The sequence below is a fragment of the Coccinella septempunctata genome, chromosome 6 (genome assembly GCF_907165205.1).
Source record: "Coccinella septempunctata chromosome 6, icCocSept1.1, whole genome shotgun sequence".
In the NCBI taxonomy this organism is placed as follows: domain Eukaryota; kingdom Metazoa; phylum Arthropoda; class Insecta; order Coleoptera; family Coccinellidae; genus Coccinella; species Coccinella septempunctata.
In genome coordinates this window covers 6776866-6804327 of record NC_058194.1, presented here as the reverse complement: position 1 = coordinate 6804327, position 27462 = coordinate 6776866, and the positions used below count along the sequence as shown (strand labels likewise).

General features: G+C 40.1%; 1 protein-coding gene across 1 annotated transcript in view; it reads left to right on the top strand.

Moving 5' to 3' along the window:
- Positions 1 to 27462, top strand: part of LOC123316069 (mannosyl-oligosaccharide glucosidase) — a 137846-nt gene that overhangs the window by 6015 nt on the left and 104369 nt on the right. Inside the window, exon 3 of the mRNA XM_044901997.1 lies at positions 16134 to 16305. Within this exon, the coding sequence (XP_044757932.1) occupies positions 16134 to 16305 (172 nt within the window). The remainder of the gene's footprint in view (positions 1 to 16133; positions 16306 to 27462) is intronic.

Genomic DNA, 27462 nt, shown 5'->3' with positions numbered 1-27462 from the left:
CCCCCTAGTGAATTAGATCACTGCCGCCACTGCTACATATGCCTCTGAAGAAGAGCTGCTTATCACCTGGGGGTTCCACAGGGAAGCATCTGGGACCGCTTTTGTTCATAATTTTCGTGAATGATCTTCCTGGAGTGTTCGACTCGGAAAGTCAGACACCGATTATGTATGCAGACTACACAAATTTGCTGGCATCGGCTTCATTCTCGTTGTTTCCTCTGAGATCACATGTAAGCCTGGAAATTCTCAAGTTTGTTTACTATGCTAACTTTCAGTCAGTCATGTCATATGAGATTATCTTTTGGGGGTCTAGCTACAGCTTGGATAGGATTTTTGTGGTTCAGGAAGGAACTATCCGAAGAATGTTAAAAATGAAATACAGGGAGATTTGTCGGGGAAAATTCAGTGAGAGTGGATTGCTGACTGTAACTGCCCTATACATATATCGATGTGTGATTATTTCAATTAGTATGTCTGCAGAAGCTGTACCTGACACACCTAGCCTTATTCAGGCTCACTCTCAGCAAGAAGAGTGTCGAGTTTATGTGTATGAAAATTTTCAATTCCCTTCCTACGTTCAATTAATGATTAGAAAAAGTTAAAAAAAAGGCTTTTTAGTTTCTCTTGAATCAAGAACCATACAATTTGCAGGAATTTTTTCTCAGTGCTTCTTAGGGTATTGTAATTTGTGACATGTTCTCTTCTCACGTATGTACGTATATTCAATTAAATTCAATTTGTTTACCAATCAGTATATGGTGCTCACTTGAGCTACGAATATAATGGCCCTGAAGAGCGAGGCAAGCCTAGCTGTGCTCAGGGATGGTTACTTACATAACTAACCTACTTACTAATTAAAAATTTTAGAACAAACTGATCATTTATGTCACCCTAACAATAAAAAATACACCTCTTTTCCCCTATCATACTACATAGGACTTTAGCAAATGTTACACAAGAAGCTTATTCTAAAATCCGTGATGCCCTCACAAAATAATTCATAATTTTTTTCTTGACAATTTTATTTCTACATTGCAGTGTTTTTTTGACAGAATGTTGAAGTATTTAGTTGCTGTATAAATACTATAATGTATGATCATACAGTGGAATGCTCAGCTGCCTACTCCTTGTAATGCTTTTGCTATTGCAAAATTCTGATTTTAGTTTGTCATGATGGAACGCAATACATTTTGACACATAGAGCTGCTTAATGTTAGGGATTTTTCCACTTTTAAGTATTTTGATGAATATATCTTGCAATTTCACAATTTGTTAAATATGCGCTGCATATGCTCCCCCCCAAAAAGTAAACTATAAACATATGCATATTATATTGTCACTAATACTCTTGCTGGCAAATATTATTTTAACTTAAATGTTATGTATAGAAAGTATCTAACTTCTAACTGACGAAGGCGGATGAGCCGAAACGTGTATACAAAATAAAGTAAAAATCCAACCTAGATACCCAATTCATTGAAATAGTACAGGCTGGGCCAAATTCGTTGTCTACTGAAGAGATCTCTAGAACTATAGCAGCTAGAAGAAAACGGACGACACATTCTCAAGCTCTCTTTTCTTGACTAATCCAAAAGTGAAATCAGATCCAGCCTAACGTTCATAGAGTTATGAACGAAAATTGAGAAATTGTCATTTTCAATGAAGTTGAATAACTCGCTTGTTTGAACTCATATTCCAAATCCGTTGTTACATTCTACAGGCACTTTTTCATGAGGAATTTGAATATGATATTTTCAAATTCTTTGATCCAGTTATTTTCAAGATACGACAGGGATTTCTGATTTTTCAAATGTACACTATAGTTGAAAGTTCTTTCATCTTGCTGCAATTTTTTTTTGGTGATTTCAAAAATGTATCATATGTCGCTATTCACATAAATGTTACACGAGAAAAAAATTCAATACATTTTCCTGCTTTTCGATTCTCTGTTGAATTATAAGTAGGCTGGCTCAGCATAGCAACCTTTGAATATGCATTATCTCTTGTGAACCTGAGCCTCTATAATTGAAATCACGGATTGCTGAATAAATATTTCGATGATTAATTTATCATCGTTTGTCTCGCGATGTTTGGAATGCTCATCTAGCGATTATTCACAATTCGAACTTTATCGTTGAGGGAAGTACCTATTTTTCATCATCTTTTTTTTGTAAAAATTATAATTATAGGTAACTATCGTATTTTATTTATATTACTGGACTCTTTAAGTTTCTTTCATGAATAGAAAAACGATAATTGAATAATTTTTTTTTTAATAATCAGACGAAAGTCTTTTACTCTCTTTTGAAGGATATCGTTCGTAACATCCATATGCTCTTCCTTGACTTCTCCAAGGCTTTCGACTGCGTCGATCATGATCGGTTGAGTGAAAAACTATGGACCTATGGGATTAGGGATAACCAGCTTAATCTGGTGCGGAGCTATTTGAGAGTTCGAGTTCAGAGAGTTTCCGTTGAGATCGATGGTGTTGTCTACACTTCACTTGATGAGGTACTGAATTCAGGTGTCCCTCAAGGTGGCAGTGGTGCACCCTTATTTTTTTTGGTTTACGTTAATGACTTGCCTGACCATATTCTGTTCGAGGAGACTATGGAGACCGCGGGGCTCAATGATGAGACGAATATGGACGTGGTAATGTACGCAGATGATACCAATATTTTAAATAAGGCTTCCAAAGTGTCTGAGGTGGTTGAGCTAGCTCGGAAAAAATTCTCAACAGTCTCTGAATGGTGTCAAATTAACCAAATTACCCCAAATTTGAATAAAACTGAATGTGTGATGTTTGGAACCTCCCAAACCAAAACCATCAAGCCTGATACAATTGACCTGCAGGGACACTGTTTCAAACTTAGTCACAGTACTAATTTTTTGGGAGTTATGATGGATCAACATTTAAACTGGTTTGACCATATTGAGAGACTGCAGAAAAAACTGAATTCGGTTCTCTACACCATTCGGGTACTGTCACAGCTGGCCAATTACGAGTTGCTAAGAACTGTATACTTTGCGAGTTTTCAATCTACGATGGGATATGGTATATTGGCGTGGAGGAACAGTTCGGCTATTGGAAGATTATTTGTTGTTCAAAAAAGAACATTAAGGGCCATGCTTCACTTATCCTCCAAAACAACCTGTCGAGGATTATTTAGAAAGGAAGGTTTTCTCACAATATCTGCATTATATATCCACAGATGCCTAGTATTCGTACATAAGAACCAGATCTACTTTGAGAAATACCGTAATGTGAACATGACTAGGCGCGTTCATTCATTTCACCTTACGAAATGCTCTCTCACACTGTCTCAAAAAAATGTAGAATATATGTGCCTCTCACTCTTCAATAAGCTTCCAAAAGAACTCCAGATTCTAACAGATAGTAGTTAATTTAAGAGAGAAACTCGGAAACTCCTAATTGACCTTGAATCTTACAACATAGCAGACTATTTCGGATGCAATTTTTATCTGGGTGTATGAGATCCTATTGCAGTATTTTTATTTTGTCATTTCTTTTTTCTCATGTTTGATCTATTTTCTTTTCGTAATGTGAATTCGATTATGAAAATTAATATTATTATGACTTTAACCTTGCGGCTTTCACACTCCTCTCCAGAGAAAAATTCACTTATCCCAGATATCTCAGATATCAAAAGGATTAAGCTCTGTTGGAGCCCTTTCCAGGTTTTCGGGCTCGTGGTGGCGGTCGGGTCCGGGTCGCTGCTGGGCTCCCTGCTGTAGGTTGGATTCCCGCTCCACCCGCACTTCCTGTCGGAGCAGACGGTGTTCCTCTGAATTTCCCATGTACTTGCGAACAGTTCTCGCCGTTCCCAGCAGTACCGCCTTCTGCATGACTCTATAGATATTTTCGTCCAGCTGAAGTTTCCTCAAGTTCTCTAGTAATTTCTTCGCTATCAGGCCTGTAGATGATATGACAATAGGGATGTTCTTGACATCTTTCAGCTTCCACTGTCTCCTGGTTTGCTCCTCGAGATCTGTGTACTTTGAAATTTTTTCATTGTGCCTATCTAGAAGATTGTTATTATTTGGAATTGCCACGTCGATGAATAGTGCTCTGTCCTCATCCTTATTGAGCAATATGAGGTATGGTCTATTGTGTGTTATTTTCCGGTCTGTGAGAACCGTGCGATCCCAGTAGAGCTTGTGATGTTCATTTTCCAACACAGCATCCGGATGGTAATTGTAATAAGGAACCTTTTTCGAAGTTAGAAGCCGGCGTTTTAGTGCCAATTCTTGGTGAAGAATCTTGGCAACGGCATCATGTCTATTCTTGTACTCCGCGCCCGCGAACTTCTGACATCCCCCGGTGATGTGCTGGATAGTTTCATGTGTCGCACAGCCATAACGACAACTATCGTCCGCCACTGAGGCATCCTTGGCGATGTAAAGGGTTTTCCAATAAGTGGTGTTATTTTCAATAGCTCGCTATTTCGGTGGCTGTCACTTTTGAAGCTGTTATTTTTTGATATTTCACAAGTAGAAACTACGCCATTACTAAAAATGGAACGATACACACTTCAACAACGCATTGAAATTATTAAAAATCACTACAAAAATGGTGAAAAATTTGCAGTCACAGTTCGCAAAACTAGAGCATTTTTGGGACGTCGTGAAGCACCTTGTCGGACCGCAATACAGAAATTGGTGGAAAAATTCGAGCTGTTGGGACAAGTTAGTGATGTGAAGAATAAAACCCGTGCACGTCGTTCAAGAACAACTGAGAATATTGTTGCTGTAGCCAAAAGTGTTGAAGAAAACCCAGGTTTGTCCATTCCTCGTCGTTCTTTGGAATTAGGCATTCCACAAACGTCATTACACTGTATTTTGCATAAAGACTTGAGTCTTAAGGCTTATAGAGTTCAGTTAACACAAGAACTCAAGCCGGCCGATCAACAACAACGTCGTGTTTTTGCTGATTGGGTCCTTGAAATGCATGAAAATGATCCGGAATTCCATCTTCTTGACTGATGAGGCCCATTTCCACCTCGGTGGCTACGTCAACAAGCAAAATTGTCGATTCTGAGAGTTATTGTTGAGAAGCCTCTCCATCCTCAACGTGTGACTGTTTGGTGCAGTTTATGGTCCGGCGGGATCATTGGACCTTACTTTTTCGAAAATGAGGTTGGATCAACAGTTACGGTGAATGGATTGGGCTTTCGAGAGATGATTAAAGAACTTTTATGGCCGGAGTTGTATGGTATTGATCTGGACAACGTTTACTTTCAACAAGACGACGCTACGTGTCACACAAGCAACGAAACCATTAATCTTTTACGGGAAAAGTTTCCGGACCCTGTTATCTCTCGAAAAGGTGTACACAATTGGCCACCGAGATCTTGTGATTTAACACCTTGCGACTTCTTCCTTTGAGGCCACGTTAAAGATAAGGTCTACGCCAACAGCCCAGCGTTGATTCTAGACCTCAAAGATGGAATTCGTGAGACTATCGAGGACATAGGGCAGCCACTTTGCGATTTGGTTATGGAAAATTTCATGAGAAGGATATAGTCCTGTAAGCGTAGTCGTGGTGGCCATTTGGCGGATGTTGTTTTTCATTATCAACGGCATACTTTCCTCTTCATTATGAAATAAATATCCGATCATTTATTTCGAAAAATGGCATTTTTCTTTGAATATCAAAATAACACCTCTTATTGGAAAACCCTTTATTTCATGTAATTTCTTGTTGGAATCACCTGATACTGAATGGCGAGCATGAAGCCCTCTGTCTCAGGAAACAACCTTCCGGAAGTCAACCAGTAGTTCGACGCAGATATGTCGACGTAATCATAGTTGACCTCATTCTGATGCCTCCCATGCAAAGGTTTGCCAATCAGTTTCTGCATTTTACTTTCTGCAGAGTGTTCGACGGTTTCCAAGTGATCCTGGTGTAGATTTAACGGTGTAGAAGTATCAGCAACACAAACTACTCGATGGAGTTCTGACGAAGCTGCCTTGCTCAAGAAATATTTTCGAAGTCCTTCAATTTCCTGGGACATACGGTTGGACAAATCAACAATTCCTCTACCCCCAAGATGTCGTGGCAGCTCTATCCGTTCTATTGAGCTTTTGGGGTGATGTTTATTGTGTTTAGTCAGCATCGTCCTTATTTTTCTCTGTAAAGCTGCTGAATTGGTGGTCGTCCAAGAGATAATCTCAAATGAATAGCTCAGCGCCGAGCAAGCGTAGGTGTTAATCGCTTTTATCAGATTATTGCTGTTAAGACCTATTCTCATTAACCTTCTCAATCTTCGGATGAACTCCTCCGTTAATTCTTTCTTTATCTAGGTCTGATTGATTTTTCTTGACTGTTTATGCCTAGATACTTGTAGGTGTCTCCTTCCTTTAATGCTTCAATTTCTGCACCTTCCTTGAGTTTGAACGTACCATCTTCTATTTTCCCTCTCGTTATGTTCAGCAGTCGACATTTTTTTAGTCCAAACTTCATTTTGATGTCTTCCGAGAATCCTTCCACCATTTTCAGCATCTGTTGCATTTGTCTTTTAGTAGATGCGAAGAGTTTCAAATCGTCCATGTAAAGGAGATGATTCAGTTTCATCATAGTTCTACTGCCGCTCTTGATGGAAAATCCGTAGTCCGTAGAATTCAATCTATGAGACAAGGGATTCGGGGCCATGCAGAACCACAGAGGGCTCAGCGAGTCTCCTTGGAAAATTCCGCGTCTTATTGGAATAGGTCCTGTTGTAATGGAGCAATCTGCTGCTTTCATTTGAAGACTAGTACGCCAGGTTGACATGGCGTTTTTCAAGAACTCAACAATCTTGGGATCCACTTTGTAAATCTTCAAGATCGTCAAGAGCCATTCGTGAGGTATAGAATCAAATGCTTTTTTGTAGTCTATGCACGCAGCGTAAAGATTCCTTCGCTTGGAGAACGCTTGATTGCAGATAACTGAATCAATTATTAGCTGTTATTTGCACCCTCGGCTGTCTTTGGTGCATCCTTTCTGTTGTATGGCGATGATATTATTCCTTTCGCAATGGTTGTGAATTCGGTTTGAAATGCACGATGTGATTAATTTGTACATCGTTGGAAGACATGATTGGTCGGTACTTGGATGGGTCTTCTGTATACCTTTGATCTTTAGGTAACAAGTATGTTGTGCAATGTGTAAGGAATACTGGCATTCTTTCAGGATTTCAATGACATTTATTATGACTTTAGCCTTGCGGCTTTCACACTCCTCTCCAGAGTAAAATTCACCTATCCCAGATATCTCAGATATCAAAAGGATTAAGCTCTGTTGGAGCCCTTTCCAGGTTTTCGGGCTCGTGGTGGTGGTCGGGTTCGGGTCGCTCCTCGGCTCCCTGCTGTAGGTTGGATTCCTGCTCCACCCGCACTTCCTGTCGGAGCAGACGGTGTTCCTCTGAATTTCCCATGTACTTGCGAACAGTTCTCGCCGTTCCCAGCAGTACCGCCTTCTGCATGACTCTATAGATATTTTCGTCCAGCTGAAGTTTCCTCAAGTTCTCTAGTAATTTCTTCGCTATCAGGCCTGTAGATGATATGACAATAGGGATGTTCTTGACATCTTTCAGCTTCCACTGTCTCCTGGTTTGCTCCTCGAGATCTGTGTACTTTGAAATTTTTTCATTGTGCCTATCTAGAAGATTGTTATTATTTGGAATCGCCACATCGATGAATAGTGCTCTGTCCTCATCCTTATTGAGAGCAATATGAGGTCTGGTCTATTGTGGGTTATTTTCCCGTCTGTGAGAACCGTGCGATCCCAGTAGAGCTTGTGATGTTCATTTTTCAATAGGTACAGCATCCGGATGGTAATTGTAATAAGGAACCTTTTTCGAACTTAGAAGTTGGTATTTTAGTGCCAATATTTGGTGAAGAATCTTGGCAACGGCATCATGTCTATTTTTGTACTCCGTGCCCGCGAACTTCTGACATCCCCCGGTGATGTGCTGGATAGTTTCATGTGTCGCACATCCATAACGACAGCTATCATCCGCCACTGAGGCATCCTTGGCGATATATTTCATGTAGTTCCTCGTTGGAATCACCTGATCCTGAATGGCGAGCATGAAGCCCTCTGTCTCAGGAAACAACCTTCCGGAAGTCAACCAGTAGTTCGACGCAGATATGTCGACGTAATCATGGTTGACCTCGTTCTGGTGCCTCCCATGTAAAGGTTTGCCAATCAGTTTCTGCATTTTACTTTCTGCAGAGTGTTCGACGGTTTCTAAGTGGTCCTGCTGTAGCTTTAACGGTGTAGAAGTATCAGCAACACAAACTACTTGATGGAGTTCTGATGAAGTAGCCTTGCTCAGAAAATATTTTCGAAGTCCTTCAATTTCCTGGGTCAAACGGTTGGACAAATCAACAATTCCTCTACCCCCAAGATGTCGTGGCAGCTCGGTCCGTTCTATTGAGCTTTTGCGGTGATGTTCATTGTGTTTAGTCAGCATCGTCCTTATTTTTCTCTGTAAGGCTGCCAAATCGGTGGTGGTCCAGGAGATGATACCGAATGAGTAGCTCAGCGCCGAGCAAGCGTAGGTATTGATAGCTCTTATCAGATTCTTGCTGTTAAGGCCAGTTCTCATTATCCTTCTCAATCTTCCGGTGAACTCCTCCGTTAGTTCTTTCTTCATCTGGCTTTGATTGATTTTTCTTGCCTGTTTTATGCCCAGATACTTGTATGTGTCTCCTTCCTTTAATGCTTCAATTTCTGCACCTTCCTCGAGATTGAACGTACCATCTTCTATTTTCCCTCTCGTTATGTTCAGCAGTCGACATTTTTCTAGTCCAAACTTCATTTTGATTTCTTCCGAGAATCCTTCCACAATTTTCAGCATCAGTTGCATTTGCCTCTTGGTAGATGCGAAGAGTTTCAAATCGTCCATGTAAAGGAGATGATTCAGTTTCATCATAATTCTACTGCCGCTTTTGATGGCAAATCCGTAGTCCGTAGAGTTCAATCTATGAGACAAGGGATTCAGGGCTATGCAGAACCACAGAGGGCTCAGCGAATCCCCTTGGAAAATTCCGCGTCTTATTGGAATAGGTCCTGTTGTAATGGAGCCATCTGCTGCTTTCATTTGAAGGCTAGTACGCCAGGTTGACATGGCATTTTTCAGGAACTTAACAATATTAGGATCCACCTTGTAAATGTTCAAGATAGTCAAGAGCCACTCGTGAGGTATGGAATCGAATGATATCTTGTAGTCTATGTACACAGCGTAAAGATTTCTTCGCTTGGAGAACGCTTGATTGCAGATAACTGAATCAATTATTAGCTGTTCTTTGCATCCTCGGCTCTCTTTGGTGCATTCTTTCTGTTGCATGACGATGATTTTATTCCTTTCGCAATGGTTGTGAATTCGATTTGAAATGCACGATGTGATCAATTTGTACATCGTTGGAAGACATGTGATTGGTCGGTATTTGGATGGGTCTTCTGTATTCCTTTGGTCTTTAGGTAACAGGTACGTTGTGCCATGTGTAAGGAATATTGGCATTCTTTCAGGATTTTCAATGACATCATTTATTGCGGAGGCCAATTGTCATGCATGATCCAAAGTTTCTTGATCCAGAAGTTCTGTAATCCATCAGGCCCAGGTGTTTTCCAGTTGTGTAGTCCTCTGATAGCTGATTTTACTTCTTCAATTGTGATCATGTCATGTTGCATCGGCTCATATTTTATAGCTTTAGACTTTTCATCTTCAATCCATCCGGTATCTCGATTGAACTGAGTTTTTGTTGATAATTGTTCGGTCCAGAATTGTTCAATGGCTTCCTTTGGTGGTAACTTTCCATTTCCTCCATCAGACGATGTGAGTGACCGGTAGAAAGTTTCTTCATACTTTTCGAATAAATTATTGTCTCTTTTCCGGCTATAATTGCTTTTATATCTTCTCAGGCGTTCTGCATACAGACTCAACTTTTGCTTCAGAGTGTCGAGGCAGTGGTGAGCTGTAGCATTTTCCGTCTCTCGTTCTGTGTGTGTTCTGTTTCTATCTATGATTTCTTTGGCAGCTTTCACAACCTTCCTTCCGAGATTCCCGTTCAAGTACTCCGTCAGTAGTCCAATGTCCCTTCTTAGTCTCTGTGTTTTGTGTTGAAGACGTTGTAACGTGGTTTGCTCGGAGGAAACTTAATCTCGAGCGCCAGCTATTCTTTTCAATAGGAAGAATAGCAAACCTACCAGAGTAGCTGCTAGCCGGAGACAGAGCTCTTTGTTGTCTAGGGTGGTAGCGACAACGAAGAAGTCAAAATCGAATTATGTAAAAGTTTATTCACACCTTCGGAAACTAATTATATGTACAAGGGAGATATGTGTGATATAAAATATGAGTGATTCTATAAGTGAAAATACATTCGGGAAATCCTATCCGGTCACGAGCACTTTATGAAATTTATACCGGGTGTAGTGAAAAATTAACGGTTCAATAAAAATGCGCCAACCAGAACTGACTGACGGAACGAATACTGTGGACTTGCTATACGGTATCGGTATGTAGTTGTATTTCTCCGGAAATGAAACACAATAAGGGCGGATCTGTTCGAGACTTTTACTCGCTGCCCCTAGGGCTATAACGCACCATGACTGAGAGCGAAGAAAAGGTCTATTTTTAGCGCAACTACGGGATTTCACTGACTACGAGCGGTATCTCTTATTCTCTGCCCCAAGGGTTATAACACGCCATGACTGACAGAAAAGAAGAGATTTCGGATTTAACACTTATGACGCGGAACGCGGACATGGGGGTTGACGGAACTTTCCCTTCAGTACCCCAAGGGCTTACGCGCCATGACTGATAGCGAAGGGAAAAGTCAGACTCGCGAAACAGGGTGAAGAACGATAAAATACAACAGAAAACGATACAGTACAGCAGTGTCAAAGTTAAGGAAGTAACGGCGTAGGTCTAACAAAGAAACTGAACGGTACAGACGGGGACCTACCTCCTTTGTTTCAAGCACTCGAAACTCAAAGGATTTAAAAGAAAAACTAAAAAATTAACTCTAAGTACTGATGCAAACACAGAATGGTTATTCTTCAACGGCGAAAGAAATACCGGAAATTAACTGAATTTACAACAGAAGTCCCCACGTTAGAAAGCGAAAAATCGAAAATACTAGAGAGAAGTGAAAGAACTGAAGTAAAAGTCAAAAGTCTAACTCGAAGAACTGAAGTAAAAGTGAAAAGTGACCGTCGCGGGGGGAAAATTTGCTTTTATAGGCATATCCCCTCTCACGGTAAAAATCTGAAAATTCCAGAACGCGACAAGAATGAAAAACGTCGTCAGCTCCGGTTTATCGCATATCAACAGATGAAAAACGTCGAAATCTTCAACGCCATGTAAGAAAAACAACGTGAAATACAGATAAGCGGTTTTTTACATTTATTCTGCCCATCGGAATGAACGTACGGAATATTCGAGAATTAAAATATTTTCAAAGACGGAAATTTGAAACGAAAGAAACGCACTAAGATGAACTCCAATTTTCCTCAGAAAACTGGACTTCATCACAACGTTTCTGCCATGGTGGCGCATATAATTTGTGTAATTTTGGACCATCGTTGTTCGTTCGGCGAATTTTTGCCCCTATGGTTTTAGCCGTCGTTAGCGCTGCACAGTAAAAAACTATAGTCTATCCAAATCCGAGAGGCCAGCGTAAACAAACTGACTAACGCGTGATCTTATTTAAGGTGCTCCTCTTATTGGTCAAAGCTTCAGGAACGCCATGTTTGCAGGTGGGAGTAATGCAGTACCGCATTACGTTTGATTCATTGATTGTATGCGAATTGTTGTGCAGAACTGCAGAGATCATTCATTGCTTTTTCTTTCGTAAATTGGTTTATAGTTGTAGCAAGTTATTCAAGTTACAAGCATTTAAGATAATGTCAAGTACTGATACTGCTGAGGAATCGCGTGTTGACTTAAGTCCTCCAAAAAAGAGACGTCTGAAACGACACTTCAGTGCCGAGATAAAAGATATGATTTTGAATACTTATAAAATTGAGATTATTCAAAATGCAGGAATGTGTTTAAAGGACGTAGAACTCCGAGTTGCTGAGAGACTTGGCATTGGAGCTCGAAGTGTTAGGAGAATTATTTCCGAATACATAAATTCCGGTGTTCTATCACAGCCGGCAACAAATCAAAATCGGACCACCAAATGGGAGTCCTTATCAGATTTCGATAAAAATGTAATACGGCGAAAAGTTCACGAGTTTTTCTTCAGAAATGAACACCCGACTATAGAGAAAGTATTAAAAATAGTTAATGAAGACTCGAACTTGCCAAATTTTAAGAAGAGTACCTTCTCTATAATATTGAAAAAACTTAATTTCAAATATGGACGTCGCCAACGCAACAGTTTTTTAATGAACCGTGACGACATTAAATGTTGGAGAAGAAACTATCTCACGAAAATTAGGACCTTCCGTGATGAAAACAGGAAGATTTACTGCTTGGATGAAACTTGGGTAAATACCGGTCATACTAAATCCAAAGTGTGGACCGATGAAACAGTTACATCTTCTCGGCAAGGGTTACTTGCTGGATTATCTACTGGATTAAAAATCCGTCTGGGAAGGTCTTGAATTTTGAGTTTAACCCTTTGCTTTCATAAAGCTTGATCAGAGAATCAACGATCGAATGACGGATGAACGTCAATTAGTTTTCAGTCGATAAGTTGGTCATAAGCATTCTGAATATCATTCTTTCACCAAATAATTATCTATACACGCCCATTTGATGATTCTCAACTGCTACTCCTCCAATATATTCGGAAATATGAAAGTTTCAATGATTTCCTTGGGGAAATCGAATGCCAAATCGTTGATCGAGCAATCAAAGTTTTGTGAAACTTGATGTACCTTTTTGGTGGAAAACAATTTCAACATTCTTTTTCAAATGAAGTGAATATATTTTTTCAGGCAAAGGGCAAAGAATTATAGTGTGTCATATTGGCAGTGACACTGGTTTTTTAACTGGAGGACTCTGGACTTTCCAATCCAAAAAAACTGGTGACTACCATGAAGAAATGGATGGTCAGTCCTTCGAAAAGTGGTCGAGGGTATAGTTCCTAAATTGGAGGAAAATTCTATAGTAGTTTTAGATAATGCTCCTTACCATTCAAGGAAAATGGAAAAAATTCCTAATTCACAATTCAGAAAGAGTGATATCCAACAATGGTTGAGGGAGAAAAATATTGATTTCACCCCTGACCTCATAAAAGCGCAATAGTTGCAGATAGTCAGGCAGAACAAAGAAAACTTTGAAAAATACATTGTGGATGAAACCGCAAAGGCCCAAAATATTACTGTACTTAGATTACCGCCCTACCACTGCGAACTGAACCCTATTGAATTGATTTGGGCCGATGTCAAGAATTTTGTGGCAGATAAAAACACCACATTTAAAATGGCTGACGTCCAAAATCTTTTTCAAGAGGCTCTCTCACGGGTTACTTCCGAAAGATGGAGAAAGTGCGTGAAACATGTCAAACAAAAAGTTGAGGTAGACATGTGGAAACTGGATAATATTATGGATGATATAACACCAGTCATCGTCAACTTAGAGGAAAGTTCTGCATCTTCTGACGACACTACGGGGTAGTCACTTTTAAAAAAAAAATATTGTTACACATTTATATACATAGTATTTATTAAAGTGGGAACTTTAGATTAATTGTTCATTACTCAGACTCGTAGATAAGCATACACATTTTTCACCGGAACTGGAACACTCAAAAAGTTTTAAAATATAACGCTCTCGGAATTCAATTTATTAGTACACCTCTGCGTTATCACGTTCTTGACGCGTGATCACTTCATGCTGCAATGTTTACCGCTGGCCTCTTGGATTTGGATATACTATAGATGAAGATATTCCAATGAACTTCCATTCTGTAGGTACTCAGGTAAAACGTCCTTATTCAAGATGTCGATTATGAGTGACAGTTTCTTGGATGTATTGAGTCGGGGAGGTGCTATTCGATGAAGAGGATCTGTTCCTTCCTGTTCGGCAAAGTATCTCCTCATCTCAGAGTCAACTTGTCGGTGGAGCTCTTCCCTATCGTCCTGGTGTTCAGGCTCACCTGCGTTGCAAGATGGACTTTCAGTATCAGTTTCTTCTGCCTGTTGTTGCTCAGGCATGTGAATTTCATCAGAGGCGTTGGTGTTATTCTCTATTGTAGGCGGACGCTGATGTTCTCGTTTAATTGCGTCGATTCGGGCCGTTGGTATTAGTTCATTTCTCAGAATTACGCGGTACTGGTCTGCCACTCGTTGTTCAGTGACATTGAGATTTGGGTAGGCGTTGCAGAATTCCTCATGGAGCCTTTTCTTATAGTTGTTCGTGTTCTGCCCTAGTCCCGTGATGGAGTTATATATGCGCACAATAGTTTCATTCATGGTCGTTGTCCACTTCATGCGCTTTCTAACTAACCCCGCTTGGGTGAGCACTGGCTGAATATCCTGCGCAGCACCTTCAGCGGTTCGAGTCGGCAATTGAATTGGACTCGTTGGTTGCTGTTGTTGCTTTCGAGCTGTAGCTTCTTTTGCAGCAGGAGCCCGCTTCCTCAACATCCTGCCACCGACGTCCCGCATGCTGTCATGTCCAGCGCCGGCTCCAGACATGCCCTGACGATCCCCAGGCAGCGACTTGTTTCCGAGGCTTCCCGTTATCACCATTTTCATGGGTTTGTGCTCCCCTTTCTCGGTTTGGGTGAGGGGTAGAGAAATGAGCGCAGAAGGAGCACCCCTATAAAGGATGTGAAAGAGAGAGGAAAAAGGAATGGGACTGCGGACAGCAGGCGTGGCTGGCTGCACCGTCTACGTCGTCACGATGGCTACCTGGCAGGCCATCTACCAGATAGCTGCCAGGCCATCTACCAGATAGCTGCCAGGCAGGCCAGACAAAATTATTATTATTATTATTATGTAAAAGAAATAATTATTGACAGTCGGTGATTCCTATCACAGAAGGTTGAGTTCACATCGGATTATGTGGAGTTTCAACGGTCGCTATGGTTACGCCAGCCTACTGAAAATTCAACACTGAATCGAAAAGCAAGGAAAAATATTAATTTTTTTTTCTGTTATATTCATGTGAATAGCGACATATGATACATTTTTGAAATGATTGCAGCAAGAGGAAAGAACTTTCAACTATAGTTTACAGTTGAAAAATCAGAAATCCCTGTCGTATCCCGAAAATGACTGGATCAAAAAATTTGATAATATCATATTCAAATTCCCCATAAAAAAGTGCCTGTAGAATGTAACAACGGATTTCGAATATGAGTTCTACCAAGCGAGTTATTCAGCTTCATTGAAAATGACTCAAAATCTATGAACGCTAGGCTGAATCTGTTTTCAGTTTTGGATTAGTCAAGAAAAAGAGCTCGAGAATGTGTCGTCCGTTTTCTTCTAGCTGCTATTGTTCTCGGGATCTCTTCAGTAGACAACGAATTTGGCCCACCCTGTACATGTAAATAACTATATATATAAGACTGATTAAATAAAAAAAATTTCTCTAAAAAATTAAATCTGTGAAAATATTAGCCGAAAATATTATTATTTAGAGGTTGCTCATCGACGATCTTTATTTTTCCTACTGATAGTAGGGAAAATAAATGTCTGATTAAAAAATTTCAGTTCGCAAACCAATGGACGGATTCCATTGAGCGGCATGTTTTTATGTAGAGAATTAAGTGCTCTACAAAAACTGTCTCATACAATTTTTCGATAAAATGGCTATTACCGGAGCTTGAAAGAAAATTTTTTTCAAAATAGCTGTTTTCACTTGGATATCTCCAGTTGCCAGTCGCCAATGAAATATGTATTCATGTTGATGTATTGAATGATGGGTTGCGAGCTTTTAAGCTCAAAGTTAGGGAATTACTGCGTCTTAGGCCGATACATCATTAGCCTGTAAATTTTTTTTCTTTTAGTTTGTTGTACTTCGTTATATTAGTTAATAGTATCAACTATGTACAATATTATATGTTATCTTGTAATTGGGAGTTCCTCCTGTTTAAACATATAAAAATTTTTTCGAAAGTAAGTGAAATATCAGGAATTCAACAACTACATACCCATATTTTGATTTTAGCCTACCTATAGTGCATTTCAAGGAGAAGAGGTATCTCTTATTTGGTATGTTGCACTGGATGAAACAACCAAAGGTCACATATGGTCTTCAAATTCGGAAACTACTTTCACCGGCATAAAGGGAGAAACTGAAGGATTAGGAGAGTTCAGCATAAAGTTATCCAACCATTCAGGTGAGTACTTTCACACGATGTACAAACAAGCTTTGGGAACGAATAATAATTTTAGCGTGTATTTTTGAACGTAAGTCTTATTAATAGCAGGTAGTACCCGTCAGCATAATAACATATTCTGTGACTTTAGCCTTGCTAACTCCTCTCCAGAGGAACATTCACTTATACCAGATATCTCCGATATCAAAAGGATTAAGCTCTGTTGGAGCCCTTTCCCGGTTTTCGAGCTCATTGAAGTGGCCGGATTTGGGCTGCTTCTCGGCTCCCTTAAGTCGATCGCCTCCTTGCTGTCAATAGTGAAGTTTTGCAACTGCAACTGCACTCAAGGCACTGCTATCGGCTTAAGTTCACACTACTGTCGAAACGATTCTTGAAAACATTAACCGAGAAGGAGTTCACAACTGCGGGTGGCAAACCATACCATACGTCAAAAACTCTGTTGGAAAGGAAACGCTGACACTGAGTTGTTTTGAATTTTTCCTTGGAGAGCTTAAAACTGTCCCCGAAGATGGTTACGGTTTCTTTTGGAAATGTTTACAATTGCATCTCCAAAATAACCATTGATGGCCCGGCAGGTCACGATAAAACACCCCTCTCGCGGCGTCCCCCAAAAGTAGTAAGGCCAAACAATTTGAGTCTGTCCTCATAACAGAGACGTAACCAGCAGTGAGGGATTCTGGTTGGACCGATTCCAATAATGCCGCATCTATAATATAATATAGTCCTTTTCGTTTTGAAGATAGTTCATTGGTTTCATAGACATCTCCTAAGGTTTGGTTTAAAAGTACTTACTGTATTGCGGGTTTTAAATGATATCTTGTTGTTGTTAGACGACAGAGTTCATGGAAGCTTATCGGACAACTAGTCAACTCAACGTGAGATTATATACAAATACACCTTTTGCTCCCTCTTCAGGGGCTCTGCTCATATATCTTCGCTCTGTTTAGGCACAAGTGGAGTAGGTTGACTGTATAACCAAAATTTACAAGGCGAAATCTGACTCATAGAATTTTAACCTTGGAGTGGGGACGCGATACGCGCCAGAAATGCTGCGAATAGAATCATCCGCAGTCAAATGAGAATCTAGGCGTCCAATCAAATTGCAAGTTGCGAACCGAACGAATATCGTTTTCGTGTACTGTCGGATAATCGATTTCCATTTATGAAAATAATGTGACTTCTTTCAAAATAGGTCGAATATCGAATTATAAGGTATTCCCAATAAATAAATTGAAATGGTATTTTCAAAGGAAATGAAGAATATATGTTCTTCTTTTTCAAGAGATAAGTTTTATCTATCCATATGGAATAAGTTCCATCTACATGTAATTTTTCATTATTGAAAGGTTCGTTTTTTCACTACCACTACATATTAGTATTTTTCAAAGGAATTGAATTGAATAGACGAAGTATGTCTATTCTAATAATGTGAATTAAAGATTCCTCTACATAAAGATAGTTTTCCTACGAATATTTGCGAGTTGGGTTATCTATTTTTAATTACTGTATTCCCAACCCAACACAAATTGAAAGAGTAGTTTCAGAAGAAATGAACAATAGATATACTTTTTTTAAAGAGGCTTTATTCACACATATAAAATAAAGTTCCATTTTCATTAATCGATCAATTCTCGAAGGATCTGCAAGATAGGAATCCCCATGAAGATGTTGAGATTATACATTATATAATAATAATAATAATAATAATAATATATGAGAATGAGGTCAACCATGATTACGTCGACATATCTACGTCGAACTACTGATTGACTTCCGGAAGGTTGTTTACTGAGACAGAGGGCTTCATGCTCGCCATCCAGGATCAGGTGATTCCAACAAGAAATTATATGAAATACACATCGCCAAGGATGCCTCAGTGGCGGACGATAGCTGTCGTTATGGCTGTGCGACACATGAAACTATCCAGCACATCACCGGGGGATGTCAGAAGTTCGCGGGCGCGGAGTACAAGAATAGACATGATGCCGTTGCCAAGATTCTTCACCAAGAATTGGCACTAAAACACCAACTTCTATGTTCGAAAAAGGTTCCTTATTACAATTACCATCCAGATGTGCTGGAAAACGAACATCACAAGCTCTACTGGGATCGCACTGTTCTCACAGACCGGAAAATAACCCACAATAGACCAGACCTCATATTGCTCAATAAGGATGAGGATACAGCACTATTCATCGACGTGGCAATTTCAAATAATAACAATCTTCTAGATAGACACACTGAAAAAATTTCAAAATACAGAGATCTCGAGGAACAAACCAGAAGACAGTGGGAAGCTGAAAGATATGAAGACCATCCCTATTGTCATTTCATCTACAGGCCTGATACCGAAGAAATTACTAGAGAACTTGAGAAAACTTCAGTTTGACGAAAATATTTATAAAGTCATGCAGAAGGCGGTACTGCTCGGAACTGCGAGAACTCTACGCAAGTACATGAGGAATGCAGAAGAACACCGTCTGCTCCGACAGGAAGTGCGGGTGGAGCGGGAATCCAACCTACAGCAGGGAGCCCAGCAGCGACCCGGACCCGACCGCCACCACGAGCCCGAAAACCTGGAAAGGGCTCCACCAGAGCTTAATCCTTTTGATATCTGAGATATCTGGGATAAGTGAATTTTCTTCTGGAGAGGAGTGTGAAAGTCGCAAGGCTAAATTCATATACAATATATACTATAGAATATAATGTCTGGCCTGCCTGGCAGCTATCAAGTAGATGGCCTGCCGGGTAGCCATCGTAACGACGTAGAAGGTGCAGCCAGCCACGCCTGCTGTCCGCAGTCCCATTCCTTTATCCTCTCTCTTTCACATCCTTTATGGGGGTGCTCTTTCTGCTTCCTTTCTCTACCCCTCACCCAAACAGAGAAAGGGCAGCACAAACCCATGGAAATGGTGATTACGAGAAGCCTCGGAAACAAGTCGCTGCCTGGGGATCATCAGGGCATGTCTGGAGCCGGCGCTGGACATGACAGCATGCAGGACGTCGGTGGCAGGATGTTGAGGAAGCGGGCTCCTGCTGCGTAAGAATCTACAGCTCCAAAGCAACAACAGCAACCAACGAGTCCAATTCCATTGCCGACTCGAACCGCTGAAGGTGCTGCGCAGGATATTCAGCCGGTGCTCACCCAAGCGGGGTTAGCTGGAAAGCGCATGAAGTGGATAACGTCCATGAATGAAACTATTGTGCGCATATATAACTCCATCACGGGGATAGGGCAGAACACGAACAACTATAGGAAAAGGCTCCATGAGGAATTCTGCAACGCCTTCCCAAATCTCAATGTCACTGAACAACGGGTGGCAGAACAGTACCGCGTAATTCTGAGAAATGAACTAATACCAATGGCCAGAATCGACGCAATTAAACAAGAACTTCAGCGTCCGCCAGTAACAGAGAGCGACACCAACACCTCTGATGAGATTCACATGCCTGGGCAACAACAGCCAGAAGAAATTGACGCTGAAAGTCCATCTTGCAACCCAAGTGAGGCAGAACACCAGGACGATAGGGAAGAGCTCCACCGACAAGTTGACTCTGAGATGAGGAGATACTTTGCCGAACAGGAAGGAACAGATCCTCTTCATCGAATAGCACCTCCCCGACTCAATACATCCAAGAAACTGTCACTCATAATCGACATCTTGAATAAGGACGTTTTACCTGAGTACCTACAGAATGGAAGTTCATTGGAATATATTCATCTAGATTTTTACTGTGCAGCGCTAACGACGGCTAAAACCATAGGGGCAAAAATTCGCCGAACGAACAACGATGGTCCAAAATTACACAAATTATATGCGCCACCATGGCAGAAACGTCTTCAACACTAAACAGAGAGACTAAGAAGGGACATTGGACGACTGACGGAGTACTTGAACGGGAATCGCGGAAGGAAGGTTGTGAAAGCTGCCAAAGAAATCATAGATAGAAACAGAACACACACAGAACGAGAGACGGAGAATGCTACAGCTCACCACTGCCTCAACACTCTGAAGCAAAAGTTGAGTCTGTATGCAGAACGCCTGAGAAGATATAAAAGCAATTATAGCCGGAAAAGAGACAATAATTCATTCGAAAAGTATGAAGAAACTTTCTACCGGTCACTCACATCCTCTGATGGAGGAAATGGAAAGTTACCACCAAAGGAAGCCATTGAACAATTCTGGACCGAACAATTGTCAACAAAAACTCAGTTCAATGGAGATACCGGATGGATTGAAGATGAAAAGTCTGAAGCTATAAAATATGAGCCGATGCAACATGACATGATCACAATTGAAGAAGTAAAATCAGCTATCAGAGGACTACACAACTGGAAAACACCTGGGCCTGATGGATTACAGAACTTCTGGATCAAACCAGGAGACAGTGGAAGCTGAAAGATGTCAAGAACATCCCTATTGTCATATCATCTACAGGCCTGATACCGAAGAAACTACTAGAGAACTTGAGGAAACTTCAGCTGGACGAAAATATCTATAGATTCATGCAGAAGGCGGTACTGCTGGGAACGGCGAGAACTGTTCGCAAGTACATGGGAAATTCAGAGGAACACCGTCTGCTCCGACAGGAAGTGCGGGTGGAGCAGGAATCCATCCTACAGCAGGGAGCCGAGGAGCGATCCGAACCACCACGAGCCTGAAAACCTGGAAAGGGCTCCAACAGAGCTTAATCCTTTCGATATCTGAGATATCTGGGATAGGTGAATTTTCCTCTGGAGAGGAGTGTGAAAGCCGCAAGGCTAAAGTCATAATAAATGTCATTGAAAATCCTGAAAGAATGCCAGTATTCCTTACACATTGCACAACATACCTGTTACCTAAAGATCAAAGGTATACAGAAGACCCATCCAAGTACCGACCAATCATGTCTTCCAACGATGTACAAATTAATCACATCGTGCATTTCAAACCGAATTCACAACCATTACGAAAGGAATAATATCATCGCCATACAACAGAAAGGATGCACCAAAGAGAGCCGAGGGTGCAAAGAACAACTAATAATTGATTCAGTTATCTGCAATCAAGCGTTCTCAAAGCGAAGGAATCTTTACGCTGCGTACATAGACTACAAAAAAGCATTTGATTCTATACGTCACGAATGGCTCTTGACGATCTTGAAGATTTATAAGGTGGATCCCAAGATTGTTGAGTTCTTGAAAAACGCCATGTCAACCTGGCGTAGTAGTCTTCAAATGAAAGCAGCAGATTGCTCCATTACAACAGGACCTATTCCAATAAGACGCGGAATTTTCCAAGGAGACTCGCTGAGCCCTCTGTGGTTCTGCATGGCCCCGAATCCCTTGTCTCATAGATTGAATTCTACGGACTACGGATTTTCCATCAAGAGCGGCAGTAGAACTATGATGAAACTGAATCATCTCCTTTACATGGACGATTTGAAACTCTTCGCATCTACCAAAAGACAAATGCAACAGATGCTGAAAATGGTGGAAGGATTCTCGGAAGACATCAAAATGAAGTTTGGACTAAAAAAATGTCGACTGCTGAACATAACGAGAGGGAAAATAGAAGATGGTACGTTCAAACTCAAGGAAGGTGCAGAAATTGAAGCATTAAAGGAAGGAGACACCTACAAGTATCTTGGCATAAACAGGCAAGAAAAATCAATCAGACCTAGATAAAGAAAGAATTAACGGAGGAGTTCATCCGAAGATTGAGAAGGTTAATGAGAATAGGTCTTAACAGCAAGATTCGATAAAAGCGATTAACACCTACGCTTGCTCGGCGCTGTTTCAAGTATGAATGATATAATTGCACAAAATATTAGTGATACTAATATTCTAGAGGGAATCTGCCATAAGGTATACTGTGTGGCTGCGGCGGTCTGTCAGTATACAGGTGCCCCCCTCCGGAAGAGAACCACAAAAGGAGCTAGAGCGGACCCGGGGGCTGTACACCCGTGAAAGAAACGCCTAAAAAAGAAAAAAAAACAATTTAAGAAGGGATATAGGAAAACTTCATACTTACCTTGAACAGGAAAATCCTTTTGCTAGACTAAAAAGGGAGATCAAAACTTTATCATCTCGTGCCAGAATGAAAACATCATCATCGGCATATGCTCTTGAGTTGAGGAAATATATGGATATGCTGAAACAGAAAGCGGCAGCGTCAGGGCAGAGGATTCGAAGGTATAATGAAAGAGTCAACAGGTATAAGCAGAATAGAGAATTCAATATAAATGCAAAAAAATTCTATAGGGAACTATCAGGAGCCAGTATCGATAGAAATGCCAAACCACCGGTAAAGAGTGATATGGGGACAATCTGGAAAAACTTCTGGTCATCGGCTGAAGATCATCGTGAGGAAGCCTATTGGATAGAGCAGGAGGAGAAACGTGTCTCGGGGGTACCTGATATGGAACCAATTCAAGTTCAGGAAATTGACATAAAGATTGCCATGTCTAGGCAGAGTAACTGGAAGGCCGCTGGGGTCGAGTTCAGGCGTACTGGTGGAAGCAGTTTCACGTATGAGATATTAGCAAAGAATATCGAAAAAATCGTTAAATATCCATATAAAATGCCCAGCTTCCTAACAGAAGATATAACCTATATGTTACCTGAGAACAACAATACGAACAATCCAAAAAATTTCAGACCTATTACATGTTTACCTATTATTTATAAGATCATTACTAGTATACTCGAAAGAAAAATCTCTGAACACGTGGTGAACAATAGTATATTAGCTCCAGAACAAAATGGGTGTAAAAAAGGCAGCAGGGGAAGTAATGAATGCTTCATAATCGACATGATTCTGACAAAACAGGCAACAAAAAGTAAACGAAATATCTCCATTGCGTGGGTGAATTATCAGAAAGCTTTTGCTTCTGTTCTCCACACGTGGATAAGGAGGATACTCACAATATACAAAGTCGACCCAACTACAATCAACTTTTCTTCATAAACTTTTTAGGGTTTTCACTCCCAATCTCTGAAACAAAATCAATTAAAAATGAAATCAACAATTTGCTCCTGCGTAAATTTTTGCACTAATTTGTCAGGAGCAAATTAACTAGAAAAAATTGTTGCCTGACAATGAACTGAAAAGAAATAACGTTGAAATTATAATTCTAAGTTGTAACGTTTCGGAGTCTATATCAGACTCCTTCATCAGACGAAAAATCTATTTTTGAAAATCTTCTGAATTGTGGCTTTTTATGTCAAATAATAATAATGACTTTAGCCTTGCGGCTTTCACACTCCTCTCCAGAGGAAAATTCACTTATCCCAGATATCTGAGATATCAAAAGGATTAAGCTTTGTTGGAGCCCTTTCCAGGTTTTCGGGCTCGTGGTGGTGGTCGGGTTCGGTTCGCTCCTCGATTCCCTGCTGTGGGTTGGTTTTCTGCTCCACCCGCACTTCCTGTCGGAGCAGACAGGAAGTGAAGAATAATTATTATTATCATTATTGCGCATATATAACTCCATCACGGGACAGGGCAGAACACGAACAACTATAGGAAAAGGCTCTATGAAGAATTCTGCAACGCCTTCCCAAATCTCAATGTCACTGAACAACGGGTGGCAGACCAGTACCGCGTAATTCTGAGAAATGAACTAATACCAATGGCCAGAATCGACGCAATTAAACAAGAACTTCAGCGTCCGCCAGTAACAGAGAGCGACACCAACACCTCTGATGAGATTCACATGCCTGGGCAACAACAGCCAGAAGAAATTGACGCTGAAAGTCCATCTTGCAACCCAAGTGAGGCAGAACACCAGGACGATAGGGAAGAGCTCCACCGACAAGTTGACTCTGAGATGAGGAGATACTTTGCCGAACAGGAAGGAACAGATCCTCTTCATCGAATAGCACCTCCCCGACTCAATACATCCAAGAAACTGTCACTCATAATCGACATCTTGAATAAGGACGTTTTACCTGAGTACCTACAGAATGGAAGTTCATTGGAATATATTCATCTAGATTTTTACTGTGCAGCGCTAACGACGGCTAAAACCATAGGGGCAAAAATTCGCCGAACGAACAACGATGGTCCAAAATTACACAAATTATATGCGCCACCATGGCAGAAACGTCTTCAACACAAAACAGAGAGACTAAGAAGGGACATTGGACGACTGACGGAGTACTTGAACGGGAATCGCGGAAGTAAGGTTGTGAAAGCTGCCAAAGAAATCATAGATAGAAACAGAACACACACAGAACGAGAGACGGAGAATGCTACAGCTCACCACTGCCTCAACACTCTGAAGCAAAAGTTGAGTCTGTATGCAGAACGCCTGAGAAGATATAAAAGCAATTATAGCCGGAAAAGAGACAATAATTCATTCGAAAAGTATGAAGGAACTTTCTACCGGTCACTCACATCCTCTGATGGAGGAAATGGAAAGTTACCACCAAAGGAAGCCATTGAACAATTCTGGACCGAACAATTGTCAACAAAAACAGGTCTATCAAGTTAGCCCGGAAGTTGTGGCATTTCGAAAAGAAAATTTTTTCAATGAAAATGCTAGCAAAGTGCTGGCGAATGCTGAAGAAAAAACTGAAAAATCTCATATGGATTTGGAAAAATTGGAAATTGAATTTTCCGGGCCAACTTATGTGCAGCCCGGAAAACCCAGCATTTTTCATCGATATTTCGAAAATAGTAAATGCTAGCGAAATGCTGGCGAATGCTGAAGAAATAACTGAAAAATCTCATATAGATATGGAAAAATTGGTAATTGAATTTTCCGGGCCAACTTATGTGCAGCCCGGAAAACCCAGCATTTTTCATCGATATTTCGAAAATAGTAAATGCTAGCGAAATGCTGGCGAATGCTGAAAAAAAAACTGAAAAATCTCATATAGATATGGAAAAATTGAAGTTTGAATTTTCCGGGCCAACTTATGTGCAGCCCTGAAAACCCAGCATTTTTCATCGATATTTCGAAAATAGTAAATGCTAGCGAAATGCTAGCGAATGCTGAAGAAAAAACTTGAAAATCTCATATAGATTTGGAAAAATTTAAGTTTGAATTTTCCGAGCCAACTTATGTGCAGCCCGGAAAACCCAGCATTTTTCATCGATATTTCCAAAATGAAAAATGCTCGCAAAATGCTGGCGAATGCTGAAGAAAAAACTGAAAAATCTCATATAGATTTGGAAAAATTGAAATTTGAATTTTCTTGGCCCCCTTATGTGCACCATGTAGAAGTCAGCAATTTTCATTGATATCTAGCTATGTGCGGGCGAATGACAATTACCACTAGAAAAATGGGTGATTAAATTTGCCAGGGCACTTAGTTCAAAGAAAAAACCATTTTGATGAACAGCTTTATTGTTCCAGCAGTAAGACAATTCGTCCTTTAGTTATTAGTTGGCCGTGACTAAACGAAATGATTCATTTTTCCGCTATGGATGTTGTTTCTGTTAACTCCAAAATAAGACATTTTTAGTCATCTAACAATATAGCATATGTATGAGTTCTAACAGAGGTTAGTGTAACGGGGTACCATAAAATTGGGCATATGATACAAGAGCTTACGGAACAAACTCCGTAAAAAACCCTGTCTCCCCGTGAATAGTGTAGTGATGACAGATTTGTCCACAGAATAAGCTTTTGAAACTGCAGGGTTTCTTTTCCATTGACTTAAAAATTTCTTTTTTCTTCGACTGTCACAAAATACCTTCATTGTATATTCATGATGATTTCTAAATATAGTATATTGTCATACTCCATCTCAAAATTATGTCTGAAACAAAAAACTAGAGCAGAAAGAAAAAGTTAATAATACAGCCTTCATCAAACTGATTCGAAGACTTGATCATAACTGAGGAAAAAATAATTAATCATAGGTACCTACATAACTCGCTCTCCAATTGCCCTGTGAACAATATCATCTGTGCGTCAAAAATCTTCTGTTGTCGTCGTTAGATATCCATTCAGTACTGTTATTAATTATATTCCAAATTTTACATATTCATAATGGTGATTCAAATATATCCAAGAATTTTTTTCTAATTCTTCAATATGGGTAGGTACTGTTACGATCCTTTGAATTCTAATTTTATTTATATATTATTTCTTCTAGTTCCTAATACTTATTGAACAAACTGAACTAAATAATATTATATTGGAAAAACTCAAACCATAACAGTACCTACATATATGTATCCTTGGATTATTATATGGTTTATAAGTGTGAACTCAACAGTTTATCAGTTATTCGCATTCTCATGAAAAAAGTAAAAACAAAGGGACTATTTTTCTGATATTTCGACAGGGGAGGTTTCTTTCCGAAAAAATCAGTTCGTTGTCGACCAATATGTATTAAAACTCTGCTTTTTGACTGAACTAGGCATCCACATTGTTCATGATAACATCTTCAAGTTGGACAAATCGAATTCATCACTAGTCAATATTTCGAAATTCCAATTTCATTTTTGATTTTTCACTGGTGAAAAGAAGGTAATTTTTCTTAGAAAAACCCTTCACTTTGAATGAAAACAAACTTCAAGAGGCATCGAGGCAGAATTTAATACACGAGAACAATCGAATTTCAAACTGCGTCAGAAGTCCGGAAACTTCCGGAAATCACAGAAATGGTCTGAAATTAGGTATGTGTTTCTTTATAACATTTCCTACGGTTTCCGGATATCACACACTTCTCACTTAATTAATCGAATGTATGATATTTTTACTTTAAGGTGCAGGTGTCACTTAAGAAACCCTCTTCCCTTCTGTAGAATTGACAGCAAGAATGAAAAATATTTCGATTTGAAAAGCTTGAGTACAGATTAATTTCGATTATTCCACTCTGATGATCTTTTCATGATCATTCGGTACAAGCAAGCAGTGTTATTATACTACCATCCTTATATTAACCTTTGTCATCACTTTTTCCATAAGTCTGGAAAAATGACTGCCCTAGTTTATGAAATGAGATTTAAACTTATGAAAGCAGTTCGAGGAGAACAAAGTTTACCCAATAATTTGAAGGTATCGTGTTTCACAACCCTTACACAGCTGCTAACAAGTCCTATGAAAACCAATTTTTTACCTTGGTGTAAAACATCTAGGGTTTTCTGTCATGGTTGTAACTATGAAGAAATAATTCGTACAGCTTCTATGCCAGTCAGTGATAAGGATGATATCGAAAAA